Below are 23,845 nucleotides of genomic sequence, written 5' to 3'. Positions count from 1 at the left end.
CGAGGGGGTCCGGAACCGGAAGAGACATTACACCGATACCCACGGGGGCCTTTTATGGGGAGTTGTTTCCGGTGCGGGCGAAGAGGACACATGCAACGATATTGCCGGTACTCGGCGATGGAGAGACCCTCCAATAGACTTTCAAGCCCGGAGAGGATGAATCCTCCTGCTGAACCGCCAGGTCTATCCGAGGTGCCCTTACCTTGGTCGAGTCCGGAAATCACTGTTGGGGGTCGGGGAGACTAGATCGGGCTGAGCATATAGGGCCATGCTCGGCTGCTGAGATTGTGGCGAAGTGCCTCCTTTGGTGAAAAAAGTGAATTGTGGGAAAATTGGCATAGGTTTGTAAGTTCTGCTGGGTTTTAGAGTGACAATAGGGACAGTGGGTAATTGGTAACAAAGCGGGTACGAGTGGCTGTCCAATGGCTGGTGCATGGATCGGGTGAGGAAAAGTGCTGTGTGAGTTGTTTCAAGTTAAGAAGTGAAATGTATGGTGCACACGTTGATTTTTTTATTGGACATGTTGTGGTAACAGGGAAGGACATGGTCGGTGAAGTGTTAGAAATGCAGGTGTCACATGTAAGGCCGATGGGGTGGGGGGAGTCATGTGGGTTTTGTGGGTGGGGATGATGTGCTTGTCCGCAGGGATTGCTGAGGCTCACGGTGAGCGGGAATTGCGACCCCCTTCAAGGAGATTCACCCCTGGTGGCTAATGGTGACAGTGTCTGGAGGCAACTGGGAGAGGGTCTGGTTGGGCGACCAAGGCGGGTAGGACCTTGGCGACCCAGGAAGGCCAGAGGAGCCAGTGAGACCCCTTCCAGTGTGTTGTACGGCATGAAAGCTGATTGCCACCAGGGGGGTGGGAATCAAAGGAAGCGGGGCGGAGAAACGTCCGGGTTGGACTAAAGCTTACCTGTGGGCATGGTTGCACCTGAGATGCCCCCATCATCTTGTGGTAACCCACACCACGGCCATGACAGGATTCAGCCTGCATCATTAAAATGGGGACCATGACCTAGAAATGTGATGATGACCATGGCGTGAGTGTTGTGAAGATGTGCGAGTCCCACTCGATCCCGCACAACTTGACATGTGCAGCAAGGGCATGATGTCCGCATAATTTTGGGGCAAGCAAATTTGAAAATTGGCTCCCCAAGTAACGCTGGGTCTATTAGCATACAATGGGGTACGCGGTCAAGTGTAAATATTCCGTGAATAGTGTCGTTAAGGCTTAGAGTAGGAATGTAAAGTATTAGTGTTGTGTTTTTGTGGAACCTTTTGTTTCCCCTCCCCAGATCACTGTAAGAGTGTTGGGCAAGAGCGATGATCCAGAGGATGGAGTGCAACTTCGCTCAGTGCTCTCATGTGATAAAATTAAAATTAAAATTAAAAATGAATGATTGTTTTGGCGAGGATAAGGCCATAAGGGGTAGTACATTAAGCAGGATAGGTAAGTTAGCTGCGGCTCGCTGCCCATTGCCCCTCCTACTTTATTTCGTTAGGTTAATTAGGTGTGAGTCAGTAAGTGTTAAGGCTGGTACGGTAGCGCCTGTGATATACCTTGCAGGAGCTGCGGTACCAGAGGAGGGGGCAGTGTTACGTCTGAGGGGGGGGGGTATGCATTCAAAGGGTAATTAGGATGTTTAATTAGGTATGCCATGCTGTTTGAGTTTACCAGGATCTCGATGTAATAAGTAGCAATTCAGTGGTGATAAGTTGTCTCGTAAATGTCCATTTCTTCAAGGGGGAAATGATAATTGTCGCGTAATTAGATAGGAGACGGGATAGGGTAAGTGTGTCTGCGTAAACCCTGTAAGTATTCCCTGGAGGCTTGCCATGACGTCACAGGACAGTGCTGCGGATGGCTCCGCCCCGTGATCACGATTGGCGGAAGGCGACGGCGGAGGGCCAATAAAACGGCTCGATTGGAAGTGACGAGGACTCGAGGATAAAAAGGTTCTGTTCGGGAAAAAGGTGGGCGGAAGAAGATCGGTAAAGAAAAACCAGTTTTGGTGGAGGCTGTTGTGGTCGGAGCGTGCTCGATTGTTGCGCTGGTTCGTTCCTGGATTGTTCGTGTCTCGTGGCCTTGCTGTGCCTCGTGCCTCACCTCGGTTGGCTCTGGGGTTCTGCTGGCTCGGAGTACGGGGTCGAACGGCGGGCGGACCTGCCTCCCTCTCCTGCTCGCAACTTGGTGCCAGAACTGGCTCCCTGGCGGCTGTGAGCGGACTCGGGCCGACACCAGGAGGTCGACAGCACCACGGTGTCTCCTGCCCCTGACGAGCGCAACGCCAGCTCGTCCGACGCCAATCCAGGGACTGTTGCGTCGACACCACGGGCCAGCCTGACCACCAGGACCAGCTACGTTGTGTGTGTGTGTGTGTGTGTGTGTGTGTGTGTGTGTGTGTGTGTGTGTGTGTGTGTGTGTGTGTGTGTGTGTGTGTGTGTGTGTGTGTGTGTGTGTGTGTGTGTGTGCGTGCGTGCGTGTACCTGGCGCCTTAGAGGGTTCGAGATTTGTATATCCATTGGAATTGTTTGCGTTTTCCCCACGCCCGAACCAACACCACCATCCCGTCGAATCGCCCGGGATCCCTCCTCTTGCCGAGTCTTATTATTTCTGGTTAGAGAAATAAACATTATTAACCCAGTGAAAAGCGACTCGTGCCACCTTCCTAGTCCCGTTTGCTGTCGAGAGATTAAAACCGCCATCTTGAGGTTATAAAAAATAAACCGCCTCCATCGTTTTGGCTCATTCTACGTTGGCGGGACTGTTCAAGTCCCGTGGATGTCACAATATATATATATATACATATATATATATATATATATATATATATATATATATATAGTTTAAATATATATATAGTTTAAATATATATAGTTTAAATATATATAGTTTAAATATATATAGTTTAAATATATATATATATAGTTTAAATATATATATATATATATATATATATATATATATATATATATATATGTTTAATCCTTCACTGAGCAATACATATATATATATATATATATATATATATATATATATATATATATATATATATATATATATATATATATATATATATATATATATATATATATATATGTTTAATCAATCATATTAATTCAAGAATTTACCTCACTAAAATAATTAATTTATTATATCAAATGCAATGCAATAGAAACATGTTTACATGAAAACCAACCAAACTTAAATAAAAGGTGATGATGGAGTCTAAAGACATTCTCATGAGACCTGATCAAACAATCAGCCAAATATTTAACATGATGGAAAAAAAAACTTTCGCAGCACATTCCACAAAATCATCCTTCACTGAACAAATTCTTGCAAATCCAAATAGCTGAGATGAAAAGACATTGTAACCCATTTTAATTGGTACGTTGCTTCATGGAAAGGTGTACAAGACTACAGGGAAACTGAAATAATCAACTTTATGATATACACTTGTAATAAAGCCATTCTGTCCAACTCTAACCAATGCATCCACATATCCAGCAACAGTACATCATTACCACTCCTGTTTGCAATCAGGCTATCTGGATAAATATTGTGAAGCTGCCCATCAAAAAAATTATAGTTAACCACAAAAATATCAATATAACAAATGACATGTATGAGATAGTATTTTAGCTTATCCTACTTTCTATTCCTTCATCAGTTTCTGCATGAATGAAAATTCACAGAAAATAAGAAAAATGTTCGCTAGTCAGGGACTGGAATTCCCACCCATGGGACTACCCTTAACCTGTTGAAACATTATCCCACAAAAAGACAAAAGTATTCAATAAAATGGTGGAGATTGTAAAACCTCCATATTTGCCTATGTATGTGTTATTTTGATTGTATCCTTCTGAGATCACCAAGTTTCGGAAATGTTACTTTCATATATTTTCTTTTACTGTACTTATATTGGCAACTTTGCAAATAAATGTTTTTTGCAATTGAAAAAATTGAAAATAAAGTTAAATTAACAGTATCCTTAAACTTCTGCTTATCAAAACAATGAAAACTTGAGTATTTAATTTTTAAAAAGAATGCTCCATCAAACCTGACACATAAAAACATATTAAAGGAGTTAAAAAAAAAAAAACCTTGTCAATCACTTTGAAGAGTGAATCCCTCACTTGAACTAAATCCAAATTTGTGTATAAAGTTGAGAAATAAAAAGCTTCAACTAACTTGATATTGAGGCATCTAATTCTATCAAAGAACTCTAAAGAAGAATTAATGCTCCAGAAAGTGTTAATACCAGAATTATTCTCACTTGCTAAAAAATATTTGTTGAACTGTTCCCCAACAACTTGAAAGCCTGAGTTAACTAACACTTATAACTGTTTTGTGGAACACTGCCTGGCACCCGCTAAAAACATACACTTGTATGGGTTCTTATGAAGCTTAGGGATCCAAAAAAGCCAAGGAATACAAAGATTTACCTCTTTACATTTAATACCGAAATTATTAACTTAAACTTCCTGATGATCATAGATAATATCTTGGAGCGACTTATGACAAGGAACATATGTGCTATTTCCTATACTAGTGAAAGTAACCGTATCAATGCCTAACCCTCTTAATAAAACGTTTTACAAACCACAACAAAATTATTAGCAGCCTTATCTGCAGGAGCTATCATATTGCTATCATGGAGATCACAAATGTCTTCACAAACACTCGGCTTGTGCAACACTGGTTTAGACTGACCCAGTGAAAGCAAGCCACACACACACACACACACACACACACACACACACACACACACACACACACACACACACACACACACACACACACACACACACACACACACACACACACACACACACACACACACACACACACACACACACACACACACACACACACACACACACACACACACACACAAAGGCCATTTTCCCCGCGAAAGCAGGGGTTAGCTTTGCGGGCCCCATGACAATCTTCTCCACTTTACCCTGTTTTCTGCATCTCCCCTTCTTAATCCCCTTGCCCACATTTCCTCTTCCACCACGTTTAGCCAAGTTTTTCTCGGTCTTCCCCGTCCTCTACTTCCGACTACACTCATTTCCAACACTCCTCTCACCCAGTGACTTTCATCCTTCCTCAACACATGACCCAACCATCTCAACCTGTTTCTCTTCACAACCTCCATCACAGACTCTATTCCCATCATCTTCCGCAAGTCATCATTTGTCTTCCTCTCTCTCAACGATACTCCACACATCCACCGAACCATTCGCATTTCCACCCTTTCCAGCCTTTGTTGCTGCTCCATGTTCAGTACCCATGTCTCACTCCCATAAATCATCGTACTCCTCACACATGAAGCATACACCTTTCCCTTCAGCTTCAACGACACTCCCCTCTTTGTCAGCACGCCACTCAGTTCCCGAAACTTCTTCCATGCACATCTCACTCTAGCAACCGTCGAAGAGTCTGATCCACCTTCTCCATTCAGCATGTCTCCGAGATAGCAAAATGTTTTCACCCCTTCCAGCTTCACACCATCTCCAAGATCCAACTCAACAATTCCTTCATCTGCTGCTCCCTCGATGCACACCTTACACTTGAATGTAGCTGCCACACTGGTTAATGACCCTCTCACCCCACTACATTTTCGATGAACCCATTCAGCACACATTGTACACTGAATGGAGTTCACTCCGACACCCTTCCTGCACACAGCACACGGCCACTTCCCAGTCCTTTCCACCTCACCACATGCTTTACCACTTGCCATCACCTTCGTCTTTCCGATATTCACCTTCAAACCTTTTGCCTCCATACATTCCTTCCACTTGTTCATCTCCTTCAGTCCATCCATACTCTCTGCAATCAACACCAGATCATCTGCATACAGCAGCTCCCACGGTAAACCCTCATTTACCCTCCGAGCCAGCACCTCCATCACAACTACAAATAGAAGTGGACTTAGTACCGACCCCTGGTGCACTCCTACCCTCACTTCAAACTCACCACTGTTCCCATCCTTCGTCCTTACAGCTGTGCGTGCTCTCTCGTACATGGCCATCACTACTCTGATCAACCATTCCTCCACTCCTAACTTCCTCAATGCCCATGCAATTACTTCGCGTGGGACCCTATCAAATGCTTTCTCCAGATCAACAAACCCAAAAAACAACTTCCTCCTCTTCTCCATGTACTTCTCCTGCAACTGCCTTACAATAAAAATTGCATCTGTCATTCCTCTTCCTGGCATGAATCCAAACTGCATTTCGTCAATCTTTACCTTCTTCCTTATCCTCTTCTCCAACACCCTTTCCAATACCTTCATTCCATGCTCCAATAACTTTATTGCTCTATAGGAGCCACAGTCCAGAGGGTCACCTTTCCCCTTGTACAGAGGGACGAGGGTACTCAGTTCCCAATCCACTGGAATGCGGCCTTCTTTCACCAACAAGTACCAAGCCCCAACTTCTAAAAAAACGTAATCCTATTATCCAGGACTTCCAGAACGTCCTATGAACCTGCTAAACTCTGGAGAATATTAGTTCAGACTTGTTTGGAACATGACCTCAGAAGAACATAAAATCATGAAAAACCTTTCCTTCCGAAAAACCTTTCAGTTTTCAATGATCTATGAAATATCCATTTTTGGAGCCGTGCAACACCGACTACGACGCCCATGACCCCTGGGTCTCCTTCTCCATTGGATTAGCAAAATCCTCATTACCAAAAACATTACCTTGAGAAACTGACCCAGTATCTTGTACTCTGTCTGTCATTAAGGCCCAAAGGATAGATCGCACATAGTGTCCTGACCCAAAAATCCTCTTTGCGTCCTCGATAAACATTATAATTCTCTTTATTATCACAATCATTAACATTAACTGAGTCTATAATATGAATAGAACAACTAAAAACATGCCCAACTTCAATTAAATGAGATGATTATATAAATTAGTCTTAACACCAGATGATACAGCAGACCTCTGTCCATTCAAATGTTGATGTAAACATTGAGAAGTTTACCAACACATTGCAATCCACAATCTCCACAAGTGAGAAAAAAAATAATTTACTTTGATTTAAATCCCAACAATCATTCACAATCAACAACAAAAGTCTTACCTGTCACATGACAAACAAAAGTTTCACAAGGTCTAAAAACTTTACAACACAAACATCTAAAGGAATTACACTTTTTAAAAACAGCTTTACAAGTACTTGACAAAACATACCGACTCATTCTGACACTGTGCGCCTTTTCATTATCCGTAACACTGTCTTGGCAGACCTAAATTGGCCTTTATAATACATCAATTCTAAATATTGCTACGGCTGTGGAAATTCGCAAACCACCATTCAGGGCCCGTAGGTGAGATATCTCTAAGTACATGTGTAGTTAGCCCAAATCCGTTGTATAGAGGGAATTTATGTGATTCATCCGGTTTGCGACGCTTTGAGTCAGTCGTTTTTCTGTTCTATCTTTATTTTGAACCAACCACGCCTCAACCGCCATCACACAACAACCAGCTTAACCAACACACCAGCCATCATCACCAACTACAACCACGCTCCAACCCTCAGCCAACAACAACAATGCCAACAACCACGCCACCGCCACCATCTACGCTCCCATATCATCGCATCACCACCATTCCCAAATGGCACCATAACCATCAAACCACCACCGAAAACCCTCCACCACCTTCATCTCTCTCCTTCTACGGCCATTCCCGCACCACCTGTGAACACTGAACGGCGGGCTGTCTCGGGCCTGTTCGGCGTTTGGTGCCGAGCGCACCGAGCCGTGAGCGCAAATAGCGGCCTTTCTGAGGGAAAATTCAGATCAAAAACGCTACACGCCCACTTTTCCTCTGTCCAATTAGCGAGCGCGGGGCGGCTTGGCCCCGCCTCCAGGCGCGTGTGCATGAAGTCGATATATGAAAATTCTCGGATCAGGGGAGATTCACGCCCCTGTTTCCTCCGACCAATGGGCGAGCGTGGCTCCGCCCCCAAGGTCATCTAACTGCTCCTGCCAGCCTATAAGAAGGCGAGCACAAGGCGAATGAAGTGAGTTGGGTTCTGGAGTCGCCGAGAGAGTTTTGGAAAAGAGAGTCGGGTCGGTCAGGTGAGGAGAGTGCGGAACGGAGAAGAGTCGCGGTGGAACTGCAAGCAAGGGAACTCGGGTCCGAGGCGAGAAGGACGGCGGTCGGCGACGAGGTCGCGGTGTGGGATCGCTCGTCGCGGGACCCAAGCCAGCCAGCCAGCCAGCCATTCTCCTCCCCCAGGGCATCAACAATTCCCCCTTTCCCCTGCGCTGAGATAGTGCAACAAGGGGGCCCCGTTCCCACCCCACTCCAAATGTCGTGCCAACGAAACCCACCAAGGAGCACGGAGTCGGGGCACAGCCGCGCGGCCACATTTGCGGCTCGCCCGCCAACGCGTCACGAGGATGCGGGTAGGACCCCCGCGGTCTCGCGGACCTGGCCGCTCCTCCAGGTCACGCGCACATTTGGCCTACAGGCCTGTCTGCCACCTTGTCTACGAGGGTGGCTTCTTTTCTTTGCTTTTGTGTAAATGTGTGTTGGCGCCGTCTGTAAAGTAAAGCTGTACAAGTGTTGCCGTGTGTGCGCGTAGTCGGTATTAACTCTGCGTCGTTGTTGCTTTTTTTTCGTTTTAATTGCTATATGTGCATTTTGACTGTATGGCTGTATATACGTGCTTTCCGTGTGCCGGGAAATAAGTGTGCATTATGTGAACTGTTTTCCCGTTTTGCTTCGTCTTATCTCCATTGACTCTCCATCCTGCTTCACGTAAAGGGTTCGTAGCGAGTGCAAGATCCTGGTAATTAATCTGAACCGTCGAGGTCGACGATAACACCGCTCGGTTATCCCGATAGTACGGAACGGGCCGCCCAAGCGGCTCATGTCCGGAGTCGACCTGCGGCGAGGTACGATCGCCCGGTTTACCATCCGCGTGGGTACTTAGGTAGGTCGAGTTTGGCGAACAACCCTATCCTACGCGGGTGGCCGATTGGCACGATTGTGGTGAGGTCGAAAGGCCCACCCGTGACTGGCTTCGGGCGATAGTTCCCGGAGGGTCACGACTGAATCGTCCGTCCGGTGGGCGACGTGCTGCGATGCGAGTTACGTGGCCGTCCGCACGCCGGCGGGCGCGAATTCGCAACAATATGCAACTAGGATACAATTAATTAGCTAATTAACCCTTTAACCCCAAAGATGCCATTTTCATTAGAATACTTGTTCGCCTTATTAAAATAATTTATATTTAAAATTAAATATTAATCTTCGATTAAATGGTCTGTAATAAACAATTGGGGAAATAAAACTGGTTTAGATTTGTGAAATAGTCAAGAATGAGAAAATGATTTAAAAGTGCCAGAACTGACATTATCAGGGGGTGGTTGTCTGAATGAGCTTGTGCATGTGCAGTTGAGGGTAGTGAGTCAAAACCAACAATCATACTACTCAAAAATGAATAACACAAAGTTGGGTGTTGGTTATGGAGATGGTAATGTGTAAAATGAATAAATAAATAATAAACGGTGGCATGTAGATTGTGGAATGGTAAAAGGTATCTGAATTAAAAAAAAATAACTAAGGTGTTGTTTGCAGTACAGTGAAGGTAAAGTGTATATTCATAAATAATGCTTCCACAAAGCATATACGATCCTGTACTAATATCTCCTGTCATTTTTAAGCAGTGAAGTCGCTTCAATATGTCCTTCCTTCCATCCATCCAAAATGAAGGACGTTTCTACCCCACCATGTTTAATTCTAGAAAGCAATTGTAATGGGTAATTCTAAAGGGTCATTCTAAAATCTAAACAGTCATTCAAAAGGGCAATTATAAAGGGTGATTCGAAAGGGTGATTCGAAAGGGTGATTCGAAAGGGTGATTCGAAAGGGTGATTCGAAAGGGTGATTCGAAAGGGTGATTCGAAAGGGTGATTCGAAAGGGTGATTCGAAAGGGTGATTCGAAAGGGTGATTCGAAAGGGTGATTCGAAAGGGTGATTCTAAAGGGTGATTCGAAAGGGTGATTCTAAAGGGTGATTCTAAAGGGTGATTCTAAAGGGTGATTCTAAAGGGTGATTCTAAAGGGTGATTCTAAAGGGTGATTCCAAAGGGTGATTCTAAAGGGTGATTCTAAAGGGTGATTCGAACAGGTTTCGTCCATTTCATATTAAAATGGCAAACTGAACCACTTCCTTGGGACATTGGTGCGATTTTTTTTTTAATTCCTCAAATTCCAAATTTGCTCTGATCGCAAAATAATTTTACGTGCTCATGCCCAAATTTTATTGCCGAATATGGAGGAAATGCGTCCAATCATTTTCGAGTTGAGGCTGTAGATGGACTAACAGCACCCAAAATACAAGCCTCATCTGGGCTGACACCCGGTTGGGGGCTAAGAAAAGATGAGAAAGAAAGCTCTTGATAGACTATGCACACCAAAGAGTATGTTGCAGTGTTCCACTAATTGTCTGGCTGGCTTGAAAAGTGTAGCACAAAAAAAGAGGCTTACCCTAACAGGAGAAGACATATTCTCCAATTCTTCAAGTATCCTTTTTGCAGAATTTGCCGGTAATTGGAGGGTGAGTGCACCAATACCAGCTTTTCGATTCAGCCCAAAGGACTGGGGTTTGAAAAGACAAAAAAAGTATATATCAAAAATGCATGGTCAGTATAAGGAAAAGGCAATCTTTGAAACAAACCACAGGACTTCAAGGCCAGATGTCAATACAAGCTCATTCCACAACTTTGGGAAGCTGTCCAGTTAATCAAGGACGACTGCTTGTTGCTGTAAATGGTTAAATACAAAGGGGTAAAAAAAAGGAATTGCTGAATCAGATTTATAATTCATCTTGTCCTAGTTAGCTCCACCACCTAACGTGGATGGAGTTTATGTTTTCACCCTTGTCTGTCTGTCTGACTGACTGTGAGTGGGATATCTCAAAAAAGATATGGATGGATTCGGACGAAATTTAGAGGACAGGTTGGATGTGTAACAAGGAGGAATTGATTAGATTTTATTGAAGATCCAGATCCAGATACTTGAATTTTTTTATTAATCAGAGACAGACAGACAAACAGAAAGGGGTGAAAACATAACCTCTTTCCACCTTCGGTGGCAGAGATAATGACTAAATTAATAGAAAGAAAAAGCCTGGTGTTGACTTAGTGGTTAGGGTGGCGGGCTTAGAATCTTAGGCTCCTGAGTTCAAGCCCCATCAGCCGCTGGATTAACACCAGGTGGGGTTGCCTCAGTCTGTCATCCTTCCGAGGTTGGCGAAATGTGTACCAGTGAACTGGTAATAGGCGCATTGCATCAATGGTGCTGCTCAATACTCAGTAGCAGTGACGATGCACCATTGATCATAGCCAGATGAAAGCATTAAATCATGCCACCACAATGTCTTCTTCTTCTTCTTCTTTCGGCTGCTCCCGTTAGGGGTCGCCACAGCGGATCATTCGTTATGATCCGCATAATGATTTGACACAGGTTTTACGCCGGATGCCCTTCCTGACGCAACCCTGGTCACCTCTTACGACACAGGGATATGGTACACCTATTCTAACCGGGGCATACACCGGGCCCAGTACACTGGTACTCACTTGCCGACCTCGGAAGGATGACAGGCTGAGTCAACCTCCTGGTGTGTATTAATTCAAGCGGCCAACGGGGCTTGAACTCAGGACCTTTTGGATCCCAAGCCGCTACCCTAACCACTACGCCAACACCAGGCCACCACAATGTGGTATTTAAAAAAAATATTTTAAAAAGGATAGGAATAAATATGACATATTTAACAGGTAAGAAATGAGAATGCCGGAATATAAACTCCAGACAAACATAGTACGAAGATGGAGCTCAAAAACAGAACAAGAATAAGAAAAAGAGCATTCAGAGATTGCAGTCCCTCACCAGGACTTGTTTTGTGTGGTGTATTTTGCGTGGTGTTCGTGGACTGATGGTAACTAATAAATAACAAACATAACTAGAACTGCCACTTTATAATTGCTGGCAGTGATGACCAGGTAGCAAGACTTCCCGCTTTGATGCAACCGCGCTTTGATCGAACACTTGACCCTGACCCATGACATTTATTGTGATTCAATTGAATTCAGCATGGGATTAAAATAAATTCAATTCAAATCAAATCGAAAACCATACATGTACAGTCCTGCATTATAGTCATCAGAAGGAACCCGAACAAGAAAAAGCAATGAAAAAATCATCAGGAGGAACCTGGATAGAATTTGGGTTTCAGCTGCTACTCCTCTACCTTCAAACCCAAGTGAACCTTATTCAAACAAGCTCAAATGAGCTAAGATCCTCGTCCTCTTAATGATGACGTAATAAAAACGAATATGACGTCATTGTGATTTATCAGGTTTGCTATAAATTATCTGTGCTAATGCCTGACTTGATTCTCGCAAACAAAATTCAAACAGCTTGCCCAGTTTCAGAGATAATGGTATGAGCGATTTCCATGAGCGGCGATATCATGATGTCAACTTTTTTTCTAGGAAGAATTTCCAAAATCGGAGATGGTTACTGCCTGCGCATGGGCTTTCTGCATATACATGGCAAGTTTCACGAAGATCCGATGAAAACTCTGGGTTGTGAAACAAAAAATGTCAAAAAATAGGAATGATGTCATAAAAATTGATACGACGTCATAGTATAGTGATGTATCATATGTGCGGTAATTCATCTACACTAATGCCCTGTTCGATTCCCGCAAACAGAATTCATAAAGCTTGCCTAGTTTTGGAGATAATTTTTATGCGATTTCCATTAGCGGAGATATTTTGACGTCATAACTTTTTTTTCGAGGAGGAATTTTCAAAATCGGAGATGGTTACTGTCTGCGCAGGGTATTTTTACATATATATGCCAAGTTTCAGGAAGTTTCGATGTAAACTTAGCTGTGAAACAAACAAGCTCAAAAGAGCTAAGATCCTCGTCCTCTTAATGATGATGTCATAAAAACGAATATGATGTCATTGTAATGTATGAGGTTTGCGATAAATTATCTGTGCTAATGCCCGGCTTGATTCCCGCAAACAAAATTCAAACAGCTTGCCTAGTTTCGGAGATAATGGTTTAGGCGATTTCCATTCGCGGCGATATTATGACGTCAACTTTTTTTCTAGGAAGAATTTCCAAAATCGGAGATGGTTACTGCCTGCGTGTGGGCTTTCTGCATATACATGGCAAGTTTCACGAAGATCCGATGAAAACTCTGGGTTGTGAAACAAAAAGTGTCAAAAAATAGGAATGATGTCATAAAAATTGATATGACGTCATAGTGATGTATCATATGTGTGGTAATTCATCTCTGCTAATGCCCTGTTCGATTCCCGCAAACAGGATTCAAAAAGTTTGCCTAGTTTCGGAGATAATTTTTTCGGCGATTTCCATTAGTGGAGATATTTTGACGTCATAACTTTTTTTTCTTGGAGGAATTTTCAAAATCAGAGATGGTTACTAAATAAGAACAGAGTTCAATTTGTTCGACCACTTTATTAGCGTGGAACGACAATAATCAAACAAGTATTGAACAGGTTGAAACACCCACAACATCCCTGGCTCCAGCTCAGGCTGCGCATGCGCACTGGCACAGGGGACCGTCGATATGTAGAAGTACCGTAAAGTACAATATTCTCTATCTCCCTCCGAGTCTTTATTATGTTAATAGATAAAGGCTGACAAAATATTAAGTTTAATGAATGAACAAAAGTTTATATCGCCCATCGTGTGACTATTCCATGGAGTAGTCCTTGTGCCAGGCAGGCACGCTGGTTGCTCTGGTGGATCGGCGTTGACCTATTGCTGGTGCTGGTGGTGTCACATCGGGCCCCAGTGGGGATGGGGCTCTCGGGGTTTCAGGGGCCGATGGTGGCGTCTGAAGGATCGCGCGCCGCGGTGTCCCTCGTCCTGGTGCTGCTGGCGTGTCTGAAACGGGTGTCGTCTTGCGCTGGGGTGTGCATACTGACGTCAGTGCCGGCGTGGGCCCCGTTGGCGTCGCAGATGTCACGGGTTCGCTGTCGAGGTCAGGCAGTTGCGGTGTTACAACAGGTGCAGGTACAGTGATGCGGGTTGCTCGATCATCATAGATAGACCGGGGTGGCAGCTGGTCATTGCGAACTGGGCTAAACTTGCGCAGGAATTTCCTGTTCCGAAGTGTGACTCTGCCCGAGCCATCGATCTTGATCACGTATTGGTCGTGTTGGCATACCTCCACGATACTGCCTGTCTTGTCCCATTTTTTGGGGTGGAATCCTGTCTGGTTCTGTACGTGGACTAGGTCCCCTACAGCAAGTGGCGGAAGGCGTTTGGTGTGTTCTGCCCAGGTGTCGGCTGTGCGGATATGACGTTTGCGGAGGGCCTCCTCCCTCGCTTTCAGGGTCTCATGCCAAGTGTCGTGCGGTCTGTACTTCCCGGGGATAATTGGGATGAAATCGCGTATCGGGCGGCCGAAGACACACATTGCCGGGGAGATCTTCGTGTCAGGGTCAGGCGTGTTACGATATTGTAGTATCGCTCTCTGCACAGCGTCAGTATCAAGTTCTCCCTGCGGGCTGGTGTTGTCCGTGATAAGTCGTTTCATTGTCTTAACTCCAATCGCGCGACAGTTGCTGTGAGGGAAGGCCACCAATGACAAGCGGTGGTGTACGCCCCATCTGTGCAGGAATGACCTGGTCTCGGTGGAGGTGAACTCCGGTCCCCCATCCGACGCGAGCTCTTCTGGTGTCCCGTACGTCACGAAGGCGCGACGTAAGTGGTTTATGAGTCCGGCGGCGCCACCCGTCGACTTTGAGATGATCGGCCAGTTCGAGTATCTGTCCACCGTCACAAGGTAGTGTGCACCCCTGTGTACAAAGAAGTCCGAGCACACTGCCTGAAAGGGGTAAACGACCGGAATAGGTGGAGTTGGTGGTGCTCCAGGCTGTGATGGTGCCATCCGGTGGCAGTGTTCGCAGTTTTTCCGAGTGGCGCTGATGTCGGCCGACATGCCTGGCCAGAATACAGAGGATTCTGCGCGGGCGGTCATCATTGATACGCCCTGGTGGGCAGCGTGTAGGGCGCTCAGCACATCGCCGCGGAGTGAGGGTGGTATGACTACTCGGTCCTTGTATAGGATCACTCCATCTGTCGATGTAATGTTCTCGCGGTACTGGTGATAGTCGCGAATTGTCTCTGGCATCTCGATTTTTGAGTCGGGGATGCCGTTCATTGTCATTCCCTCCAATATGTGCATATCGCCATCGCTGCTGGTGGCTTCCCTGACGTGATCCCATGTTACTGATCGCAATGATTCGAGGCCTGCGGTACACCATGCCAGGTTGTCCTCCTCGACGTCGTCGTCATACTCCGGCTCAGTTTGGCGTAGGAGGGACAGGACGTCGGTGTGCGTGCTTGGTTGGAGGTGGGTCGCTATGGTGGCATTGTCATCTGGAAGGTTCATGAGTGGAGGTCGCGTGGTGCCAACCGGCCTGCGCGACATGGCATCTGCCGCCTTGTTCTTCATGCCCGGGATATGTATGATGCGGAAGCGATAACGCAGGGTCTTCTCCTTGAAGTTCCTGAGGCGGGGGTTGGGTATGTCGTCAAGTGCTCTGTCCGAAAGGAGTTTCAGCAGTGGTTTGTGGTCTACCGCAACGATCAGGTTCTCGCAGCCCAGTACGAAGTAGCGCGCCTTGTCCAAGGCATCCGCGACTGCGAGAGCCTCGCCCTCTATGGGCGCGTATCTGGATTCTGCCGCGTGTGTAAATCTGCTGCCGACCAGGGTTATTTTCCATCCATCAGTGCAGCAGAATGGTCTAACTGGCACGCATCGGCAGTGCTTTTGAAGCAACCAGAATCCGATTCCCTCCTTCGACCAGTCCGTGGCGATGCATGTTGGCTTAGTTTTGTCAAATATGCGGACACCGTGTTCCATTTCTTGTACGATCACGTCTTTCGACTCGCGGAATATGTCCTCTAGCTCCATGGACCACTGGAAGCGTTCTCCACTTTTCAGGAGCTTCCGGAATGGCTGCATTCGTTCGGCCATACTAAAGGCGTATGCCACCTGGTTGACAAGCCCGAACCACGATCTGACGTCGGTGATGTTACGCGGTTGTGGGAAATGGTGGATTGCTTCCAGGTAGCGGCTGCACGGTCGCACGTCGGTCATGGTGATGGTGAAGCCCGCGAAGTCCACCGTGGGTGCGCTGAAGACAAACTTCTCCGGGTTGAGGATGATTCCATTCCGGCCGCCTATATCCAGCCATTGGACCGCCTGGAAGTCGCTCCCCTCAATCGTGTCTGACCATAGTAGCGTGTCATCTACGCACTTGGTCTTGTTACCAATGTCCGCGACGATCTCATCGTATCGTCGTGAGTAACCGTCCCCCGATGCCATATACCCTTGTGGGGCAGATAGGTACCGGTAGCGCCCCCATGGAGTGATGAAGGTCGTCTTGTGGCGGTCGTCCTCATGTAGGCGGACGATTTGGTAACCGTTCCATGCGTCGAATACTGTCTTGCGCTTCCCGTTGGGTACGCGTCTCGCCTGGTGGAACGGGGATTGGGTGTGGTGGGTCTCGCGAAACGCATGCTTGTTTAAGGCCTGAAAGTCGACGGTGCGTCGCGGCTTGCCATTCTTTTTCGCGCAAATTACCATGCGGTGACACCATGTCATCGGCGTGCCGACGGGTACTTCCTCCAACACGCCGAGCCGAACGTCCTGGTCGAGGCCTGCTTTTACCTCATCTTGCCAATGTATGGCCACGGAGATGGGAGTGTGATGGGCAACCGATGTCGCGTTCTCACTGAGCATAAGACGTAGTGGCGGGCCGGTCATTCTCGGTAGTGGCTGGTGTGGGCACGTGTTGAATGTGCTCTGAGCATACATCCTGAGTAAATGTGACTGTAGTGCCTCTCTGTTGGCCTCGGTCGCTGGCATGGGGAGTGCGGTCGGCTTGGTCGGCGGCTCCGCACGTCGCGGGCAGTCGCACAATTCCGAGGTCGTCAGATTCACCTCTCCGAGTGTCGGGAATCTGTCCGAGATCATTCCCAGGTCCATGCAGGCCGCGCGGGAGAGGAATATGCGGTCTGAAGAGTCCGTCACGTACGCGATTTGGCGCGTCTCCAATCTCCGAGCGTCGTCACTGTTACCGGCGAATCTGACTACCACGGCTCCGAGGATACGAATTCCTTTGTTGTTTGCGGCCTTCATGGTCATGGATACAGGTATGAGGTCCTCGGTACTCAAGCTCATTTGTTGGACGACTTTAATGCCGATCAGGCAGCTCTGGCACCCCGTGTCTGCCATAGCGGGTAGGGTTACCGCGCGGGTGTGTTTCAGGAGGTTAAAACCCAGCGCTTTGTAATCCTCGCGCTTGTTGGTGAGAGTGAGGTTGACGTATGGCTGCGGGTCGGATATGCGTTTCATCCACTTATCGCACATATCATCGTACAGGTGGTGAGCGAGGGGAAGCGCGCACATTTCGTCCTCTGTGCTGGCCATGGTGACCGTGCATAGCTCGACGAAGGCTGCCGTCTGTTCGTCGTACATCCCGTCGGTCTCCTTCGATGGGGGTCTTGCCGATCGGCCGCCCAGGCACGCCTTGTCGAGGTGATTCTGGCGGTCACACTTCCGGCACTTTTTACCGTATCCGGGGCACTCGGCGCGTCTGGCGCGCCATTGGGGCGTTTTGCCGTGGCCCACCTCGCCGCAGTGGATGCATACTCCTTCGGGCTTGGCCTTCCGTTTTTCCGGCCTGGCTCCTACTCTGGCGCGGACGTCCTGTCGCTTTCCCCGCCGATACGAACTACTGATCGCGTCCGTGATCTGAGTGTCAAGCAGGCGCGATGCCGAGCGTTTTCCAGACTCTTTGGCCTCGATATACTCTATCATGTCCTTTAATGGCATGTCCTGGTTCTTCTCACCGAGTAGGTCAAGTTGTATTGCTTGGTCCGCGATGCCACGGGCAACCACGTTGCGCAATATCTCTTCCGTGAAGTCGTTGACCTGATCGCACCCCGCCTTGGTGCACTTCATTTCATACTTGCACGTGTCCCCCTGCCCCTTGATGCGGGCGTGGAACGACCGGACAGGCTCCTCGTGTCCCTGCCGCATGTTAGACAGGGCCACTCGAGCTACCATCGTGTTCTCCGTCCGGACGGCGAGCGCCTTCATGGCGGCGAGGACGTCTTCTTCATCGCTGCCCACGAGGCTCCTACCCACCGCGCGAGTGAGGTCCTTTCTCAGCTCCTCCTCACAGCACTCCAGTAGCTGCGTGACTATGTCAGGTCCGACAAGCTTCGTACCTGTTTTGTATTCGCCCCAGCGGGTTATGAAGTACGACCAGGCCTCGCCCGTTCCGGCCAGTGCTATGGAGGGACGCTTGAGTTTCTCCATCTTGGCATTCGAGCTCGCCGCCCTGGGGGCGGCGACGTGCACAGGGGCGTGTATACTCAACATGGCGGCCACCACTGCCGCCTCTGCGTGTGTAGCCATCTAGTCACAACCCTCGATCGGGCACTCTGCTTCCACCGGTGCCATAGGAACAGTTATTCTGGAGTAAACGTTCTACTTTCGGTGATGCACACGTGTGTACAGTGTCCTGGGGGCGAAGATTGGGTACAGTACCCGAGAAATCCAAACTCACTGTCGACGTTCTCGTGGTCCGTTTTCACCCAGTCGTGTCCTCCTCAGCACCGACGATCTTTACTCGACTGCATCAAGTTGTTTGATTATAAATAAGAACAGAGTTCAATTTGTTCGACCACTTTATTAGCGTGGAACGACAATAATCAAACAAGTATTGAACAGGTTGAAACACCCACAACATCCCTGGCTCCAGCTCAGGCTGCGCATGCGCACTGGCACAGGGGACCGTCGATATGTAGAAGTACCGTAAAGTACAATATTCTCTAGTTACTGTCTGCGCAGAGTATTTTTACATATATATATGCCAAGTTTCAGGAAGTTTCGATGTAAACTGTAGGCTGTGAAACAAAAAAGTCCACAAGAAGAAGATGAAGAACAACAATGTGAGTAACAGAGATCCTCCACGAGGATCTAAAAAAAAAAAATTCAAAAAGAACCAAGATCAAAACAAATAAATAATTCTGGCTACGAGATCATGCGTCCGATCTTATAACCTATATTCCCATCACTACTAGATCATAATTGTGAGGTTTCACGTCAATTGATGAAGCGGTTCAAAAAAAAAGATTTTTCAAAGATTTTCACTTAATACAATATGGCTGCCAGACCATGTGACCTATCAATTATTCAAGAATACCCTGGTATCCCCAAGGCTTGGGGAACATTTGTGTGAAGTCTCTACTCGATCTGTCCAGCCGTGGTGGAGAAGATAACTTTTATATGTTTTAGGGTAAATCCAATATGGCTGTCAAACCATGGGACCTATGACGTCATGTGTGTGAACCTTTTGTTGCTCATACATCGGCGGTCATATGTGTAAAGTTTTGCCTCAATCTAACAACAGTTTCGGCAAAGAAGATTTTTGAAGGTTTTTGTTTTTTTTTTAAACAATATGGCTGCCAAACCACATGACCGATGACGTCACCCCAATTTTTTTGTGGACTATTTTATGCTGGAGATGACCCTCAAAAATTTTCATATTGATTGGATGTCGCGTTCTACATTTGCAATTATGACGTCATAACGAAGGCACCTATAATGTCATAAAAAATTACACTCATTCCCCATGAGGAGTACTTGCTACGTGCGGTTTCATTGATGCAGAGGTCTAAAGTTTTTACGTTTTTCCAACATGGCTGCCACAACATGTGACCTATGAAATAATTATCATTTAAATATTCGACATGAGTAGATTTTGTTGCAGTCGCACCAATGGTGAAAATTTCGTCTCAATCCGCCAAGTGGTTGCAGAGAAAAACATGAAAGTTCTGTGCGGACAAACAATCAAAGACAGACAGAAAGACAGGGACAGACCCAAGTGCAATACCTTCTCCTTCGGCAAGTGCTTACCTCTGCCAGGCTGAACAGTTCACGTTTTGTACCCCACTGATAGGTCGGATCTGGACCTGGACCTGAACCAAAATCTAATTGGCTTAGAACACACCCATCTTAAAAACACACCCGTGTCCACCAAGTTTCATCCGAATCCGTCCACAACTTTTTGAGATATCGTGCTATATATCGTTTCTGGTCCCATCTCTCAGTGGTGATTCCTTAGTTAAGATTTCTCATCTGAATCCAGAGATAACATTTTGAAACATCATGTCATATATCATTTTTAGCCCCATCACTTAATGGCGAAGAATCTCACTATAAAAATTCTCAGATCTGGATCTTCACCAAAATCGAATACGTTCTTCATTGTTATACACCCAACCTGTCCAACAAGTTACGTCCGAATCCGTCCACAACTTCTTGAGATATCCTGCTCACAGACAAACAGAGAAAGACAAGGGTCGAAACATAACCTCTGTCCACCCAACAAAGGCCACGAATGCTTCATTCTCCATTAGCAGGTTCAAACCATTCAGGACATTCCGAGTCTTTAGGGCCCTGGCCGGGGTTGCATCGCAATTTCGCATCTTCAAGTCTGAGGCAACATCATGTTTTCTCTGTGTGCAAGAAGGTTGTACGCAGCCATATATTATCCCAAATTTCCCGTGGGCATGGATGGAAGCCATTTGGCGATCATGCCAGTGCTTTGTTCACAACAAATTTATTTAATGTATCCGTTTGGTCATAATCTATGATGCAAACACAATCTTTATTATTCCTTTAGCATGGAAAACCACCCCCCCCCCCTTAAAAAAAAACCAAAAAGAAAAACCTTTAAACAGGAAAATTGTGAATATCTGGTTGTGAATATGCATATGCTATGTCTGCATATGTACTTTGTAGATATATGCTTGAGGTTGGACATCATTCAGAAACGACTCAAATAGATGCATTATCTTGTCCTTATTGTTACTCAATTATATTTTATGATATAATGTGTGGATGCAGTGGATGAAAAGGAACGATGAATAAGAGGAAGACAAAATGGAGAACAGAGGCCAAACGAGAGGGACTCCAAGTACATGATAATGATTGTATGTTAACGGCATGACGTATGGCACTGATGTCACTCGTGACATTCAATGCACTGGGGCCGGAGACAAAGGCTACCAAAGTTAAACCTGGGCCGTATTTTCATGAAGAGGCCATGATCGAGCTGCAAATCACAGTCAATGGAGATATAACAGTGCTTGAACAGTTAGAACCTGCTGATAGAGACAAGGCACTATTTTTTAAGCACTTGAAATGTTGAAAAAACTGTTATAGCACAAACTAAATCGCTCTCACTGTGTAAGGTGCTGAACAAGCAGTGGGTGGTCCTGGTCGCCATTTGTACTTTGTCTTTCCACTGCCCACACGAGGGATGCTTTGTGTGGCCTTATTCCGCCTGCCTCCGTCAACCTGCAAATATGGTTCACATACTGACCTTCCACTGAAAATTTAGAACCTGGAAATAAAAAAAACTTGTGTAACATTTGCACATCAACAGAAAAAAATTCCTACAAAATTTACTCGAAAACTGCTAATCTTTTTATAGCTAGATTTTATTTACACATATCTTAGGCTCATGGTGGAACGTGTTCATAAATCATATGCAGGACAAAGGCATTAGTTTAGATTAGAATGCAGCAGGAGCAGGCAGGTAGTGGTGATGGTGCAGCAGGAGCAGGCAGGCAGTGGTGATGGTGCAGCGTGGGCAGGCAGACAGTGGTGAGGAGGCAAGCAGGCAGTCGTGATGGTGCAGCGGGGACAGGCAGGCAGTGGTAAGGGGGCAGGCAGGCAGTGGTGATGGTGCAATGGGAGCAGGCAGGCAGTGGTGATGGTGCAATGGGAGCAGGCAGGCAGTGGTGATGGTGCAACGGTAGCAGGCAGGCAGTGGTGATGGTGCAACGGTAGCAGGCAGGCAGTGGTGATGGTGCAACGGGGGCAGGCAGGCAGTGGTAAGGGGGCAGGCAAGCAGTGGTGATGGTGCAGTGGGAGCAGGCAGGCAGTGGTGATGGTGCAACGGGAGCAGGCAGGCAGTGGTGATGGTGCAACGGGAGCAGGCAGGCAGTGGTGATGGTGCAACGGTAGCAGGCAGGCAGTGGTGATGGGGCAACAGGAGAAGGCAGGTAGTGGTGATGGTGCAGCGGTAGCAGGTGGGCAGTGGTGATGGTGCAGTGGGGTCAGGCAGGCAGTGATGATTGTGCAGTGGGAGTAGGCAGGCAGTCGTGTGGGTGTAGAGAGCGCAGGCAGGCAGTCGTAAGTGTGCAGAGAGCGCAGGCAGGCAGTGATGAGGGTACAGGGAGTGCAGCAGGCAGTGGTGAGGGTGCAAAGAGTGCAGGCAGGCAGTGGTGAGGGTGCAAAGAGTGCAAGCAGACAGTGCTGAGAGTGCAGTGAGTGCAGGCAGTGGTGAGGGTGCAGCGAGTGCAGGCAGTGGTGAGGGTGCAGCGAGTGCAGGCAGTGGTGAGGGTGCAGCGAGTGCAGGCAGTGGTGAAGGTTTAGCAATTGAGATTGGTAGGAATGAGTTCTGGGAGACAGTTTTTGTAGGTGATGAGACCATTAAATTTGGAGATTCTTCATTCTGCAGGAAGGATCGTAGACATCCAATTACGTGCAGTTTTGAAGGAGCAGGAGTTGGGGACATTGGAGGAAGGGTAAATGACATCGCATCGGGTCACGGTCGGAAGACGATGGTTGTGGTACACCTCGGAGCTAATGATTGAGGGAACGTTTACTGAGGTTTTGAAAAATACATGCAGGATATTGGGTAAGCAACTGAAAGCAAAGGGTTGTGAGGTAATGTTTTCTGCAGTTCTCCAAAGATAAGGAAATGACATAGAAATTATGAGCAGAGCGATATATGTCAACAAATGGCTGGAAGAATGGTGAAGGGAGGAAGGCTTTGCATTTAAGCAGTGGGAATCATTTCAGGGACAAAGGCAGTGTTTTCCAGAATGATGGCTGGCCATATGCTAAATAGAAATGGGGCAGAAAGGTTTGCAGTGAGAATTGAGGAAGGAATTCAGGCTTTTTTAGGTTAGCGGAAGGTGGGGAAGCGATTAAGGAAGGAACTGATGATGAAGTTGCGATGTGTAAAGCCAGGCAAGAAAATATAATTTCAGGAAGGGAAAAGTTAAACATATTCTATGCCAATGCCAGGAGTTTAAATAATAACAAGTCTGAAGACGATGATGGTTCACGAGTGGTATTTGACGATGTAGATTGTTTCAGAAGTCAAGGATGAGACAATGTGATAATGTTTGACCAAGTTATAAAAATGATCAACATGATGTGGTACGAGTGACAGGTTATTTGCTGCAAAATATTAGGTGGGAGGTTTATATAATGATCTAGTTGTGTTTTCATAAAAATGTGTTAGATTATCCATAAAAAAATATTGTCATCCTCGCTCTCAAAGCTTGAGCGGTCATATGATTTTTATGTCAAAATTCGCAATTTTCTATGTTCGTGACCTTGTGACCTTGACCTTCGGACGAAAATGAAAAATCGAGCTCCGTCGGGCTATGCGGGTGCCATTGGGCAAACCAAATACCGAAACCCCTACCAGATTCGACAAACCCCCTCGGAGAAGATGGATTTTTATATCAAAATTCGCAATTTTCTAAGTTCGTGACCTTGACCTTGGGACGAAAATGAAAAAAAAAAATCGAGCTCCGTGGGGCTATGCAGGTGCCACTGGGCTAACCAAATACCGAAACCCCTGCCAGATTCGACAAACCCCCTCGGAGAAGATGGATTTTTATGTCAAAATTCGCAATTTTCTCAGTTCGTGACCTT

At 46.6% G+C, this 23,845-nt stretch overlaps 1 protein-coding gene and 1 pseudogene across 5 annotated transcripts in view; one reads left to right on the top strand and one right to left on the bottom strand.

Moving 5' to 3' along the window:
• LOC147026420 (uncharacterized) overlaps positions 1-10,440 on the top strand; it is a 26,994-nt pseudogene extending 16,554 nt beyond the window's left edge.
• The window catches only part of LOC147026419 (uncharacterized), a 118,460-nt gene that overhangs the window by 70,573 nt on the left and 24,042 nt on the right, over positions 1-23,845 (bottom strand). For all 5 annotated transcript variants that reach the window (XM_085881831.1, XM_085881835.1, XM_085881833.1 and 2 more), the window contains 2 exons: positions 21,353-21,466; positions 10,528-10,638 (listed from right to left, as the gene is read on the bottom strand). In XM_085881831.1, the coding sequence (XP_085737957.1) occupies positions 10,528-10,638; positions 21,353-21,466 (225 nt within the window). The remainder of the gene's footprint in view (positions 1-10,527; positions 10,639-21,352; positions 21,467-23,845) is intronic.

This window comes from Eptatretus burgeri, chromosome 5 (genome assembly GCF_056783735.1).
Source record: "Eptatretus burgeri isolate ZD-2024b chromosome 5, Ebu_testis_v1, whole genome shotgun sequence".
Lineage (NCBI taxonomy): Eukaryota > Metazoa > Chordata > Myxini > Myxiniformes > Myxinidae > Eptatretus > Eptatretus burgeri.
The sequence above is the reverse complement of the archived record's forward strand: the minus strand, read 5'-3'. Positions and strand labels throughout refer to the sequence as shown.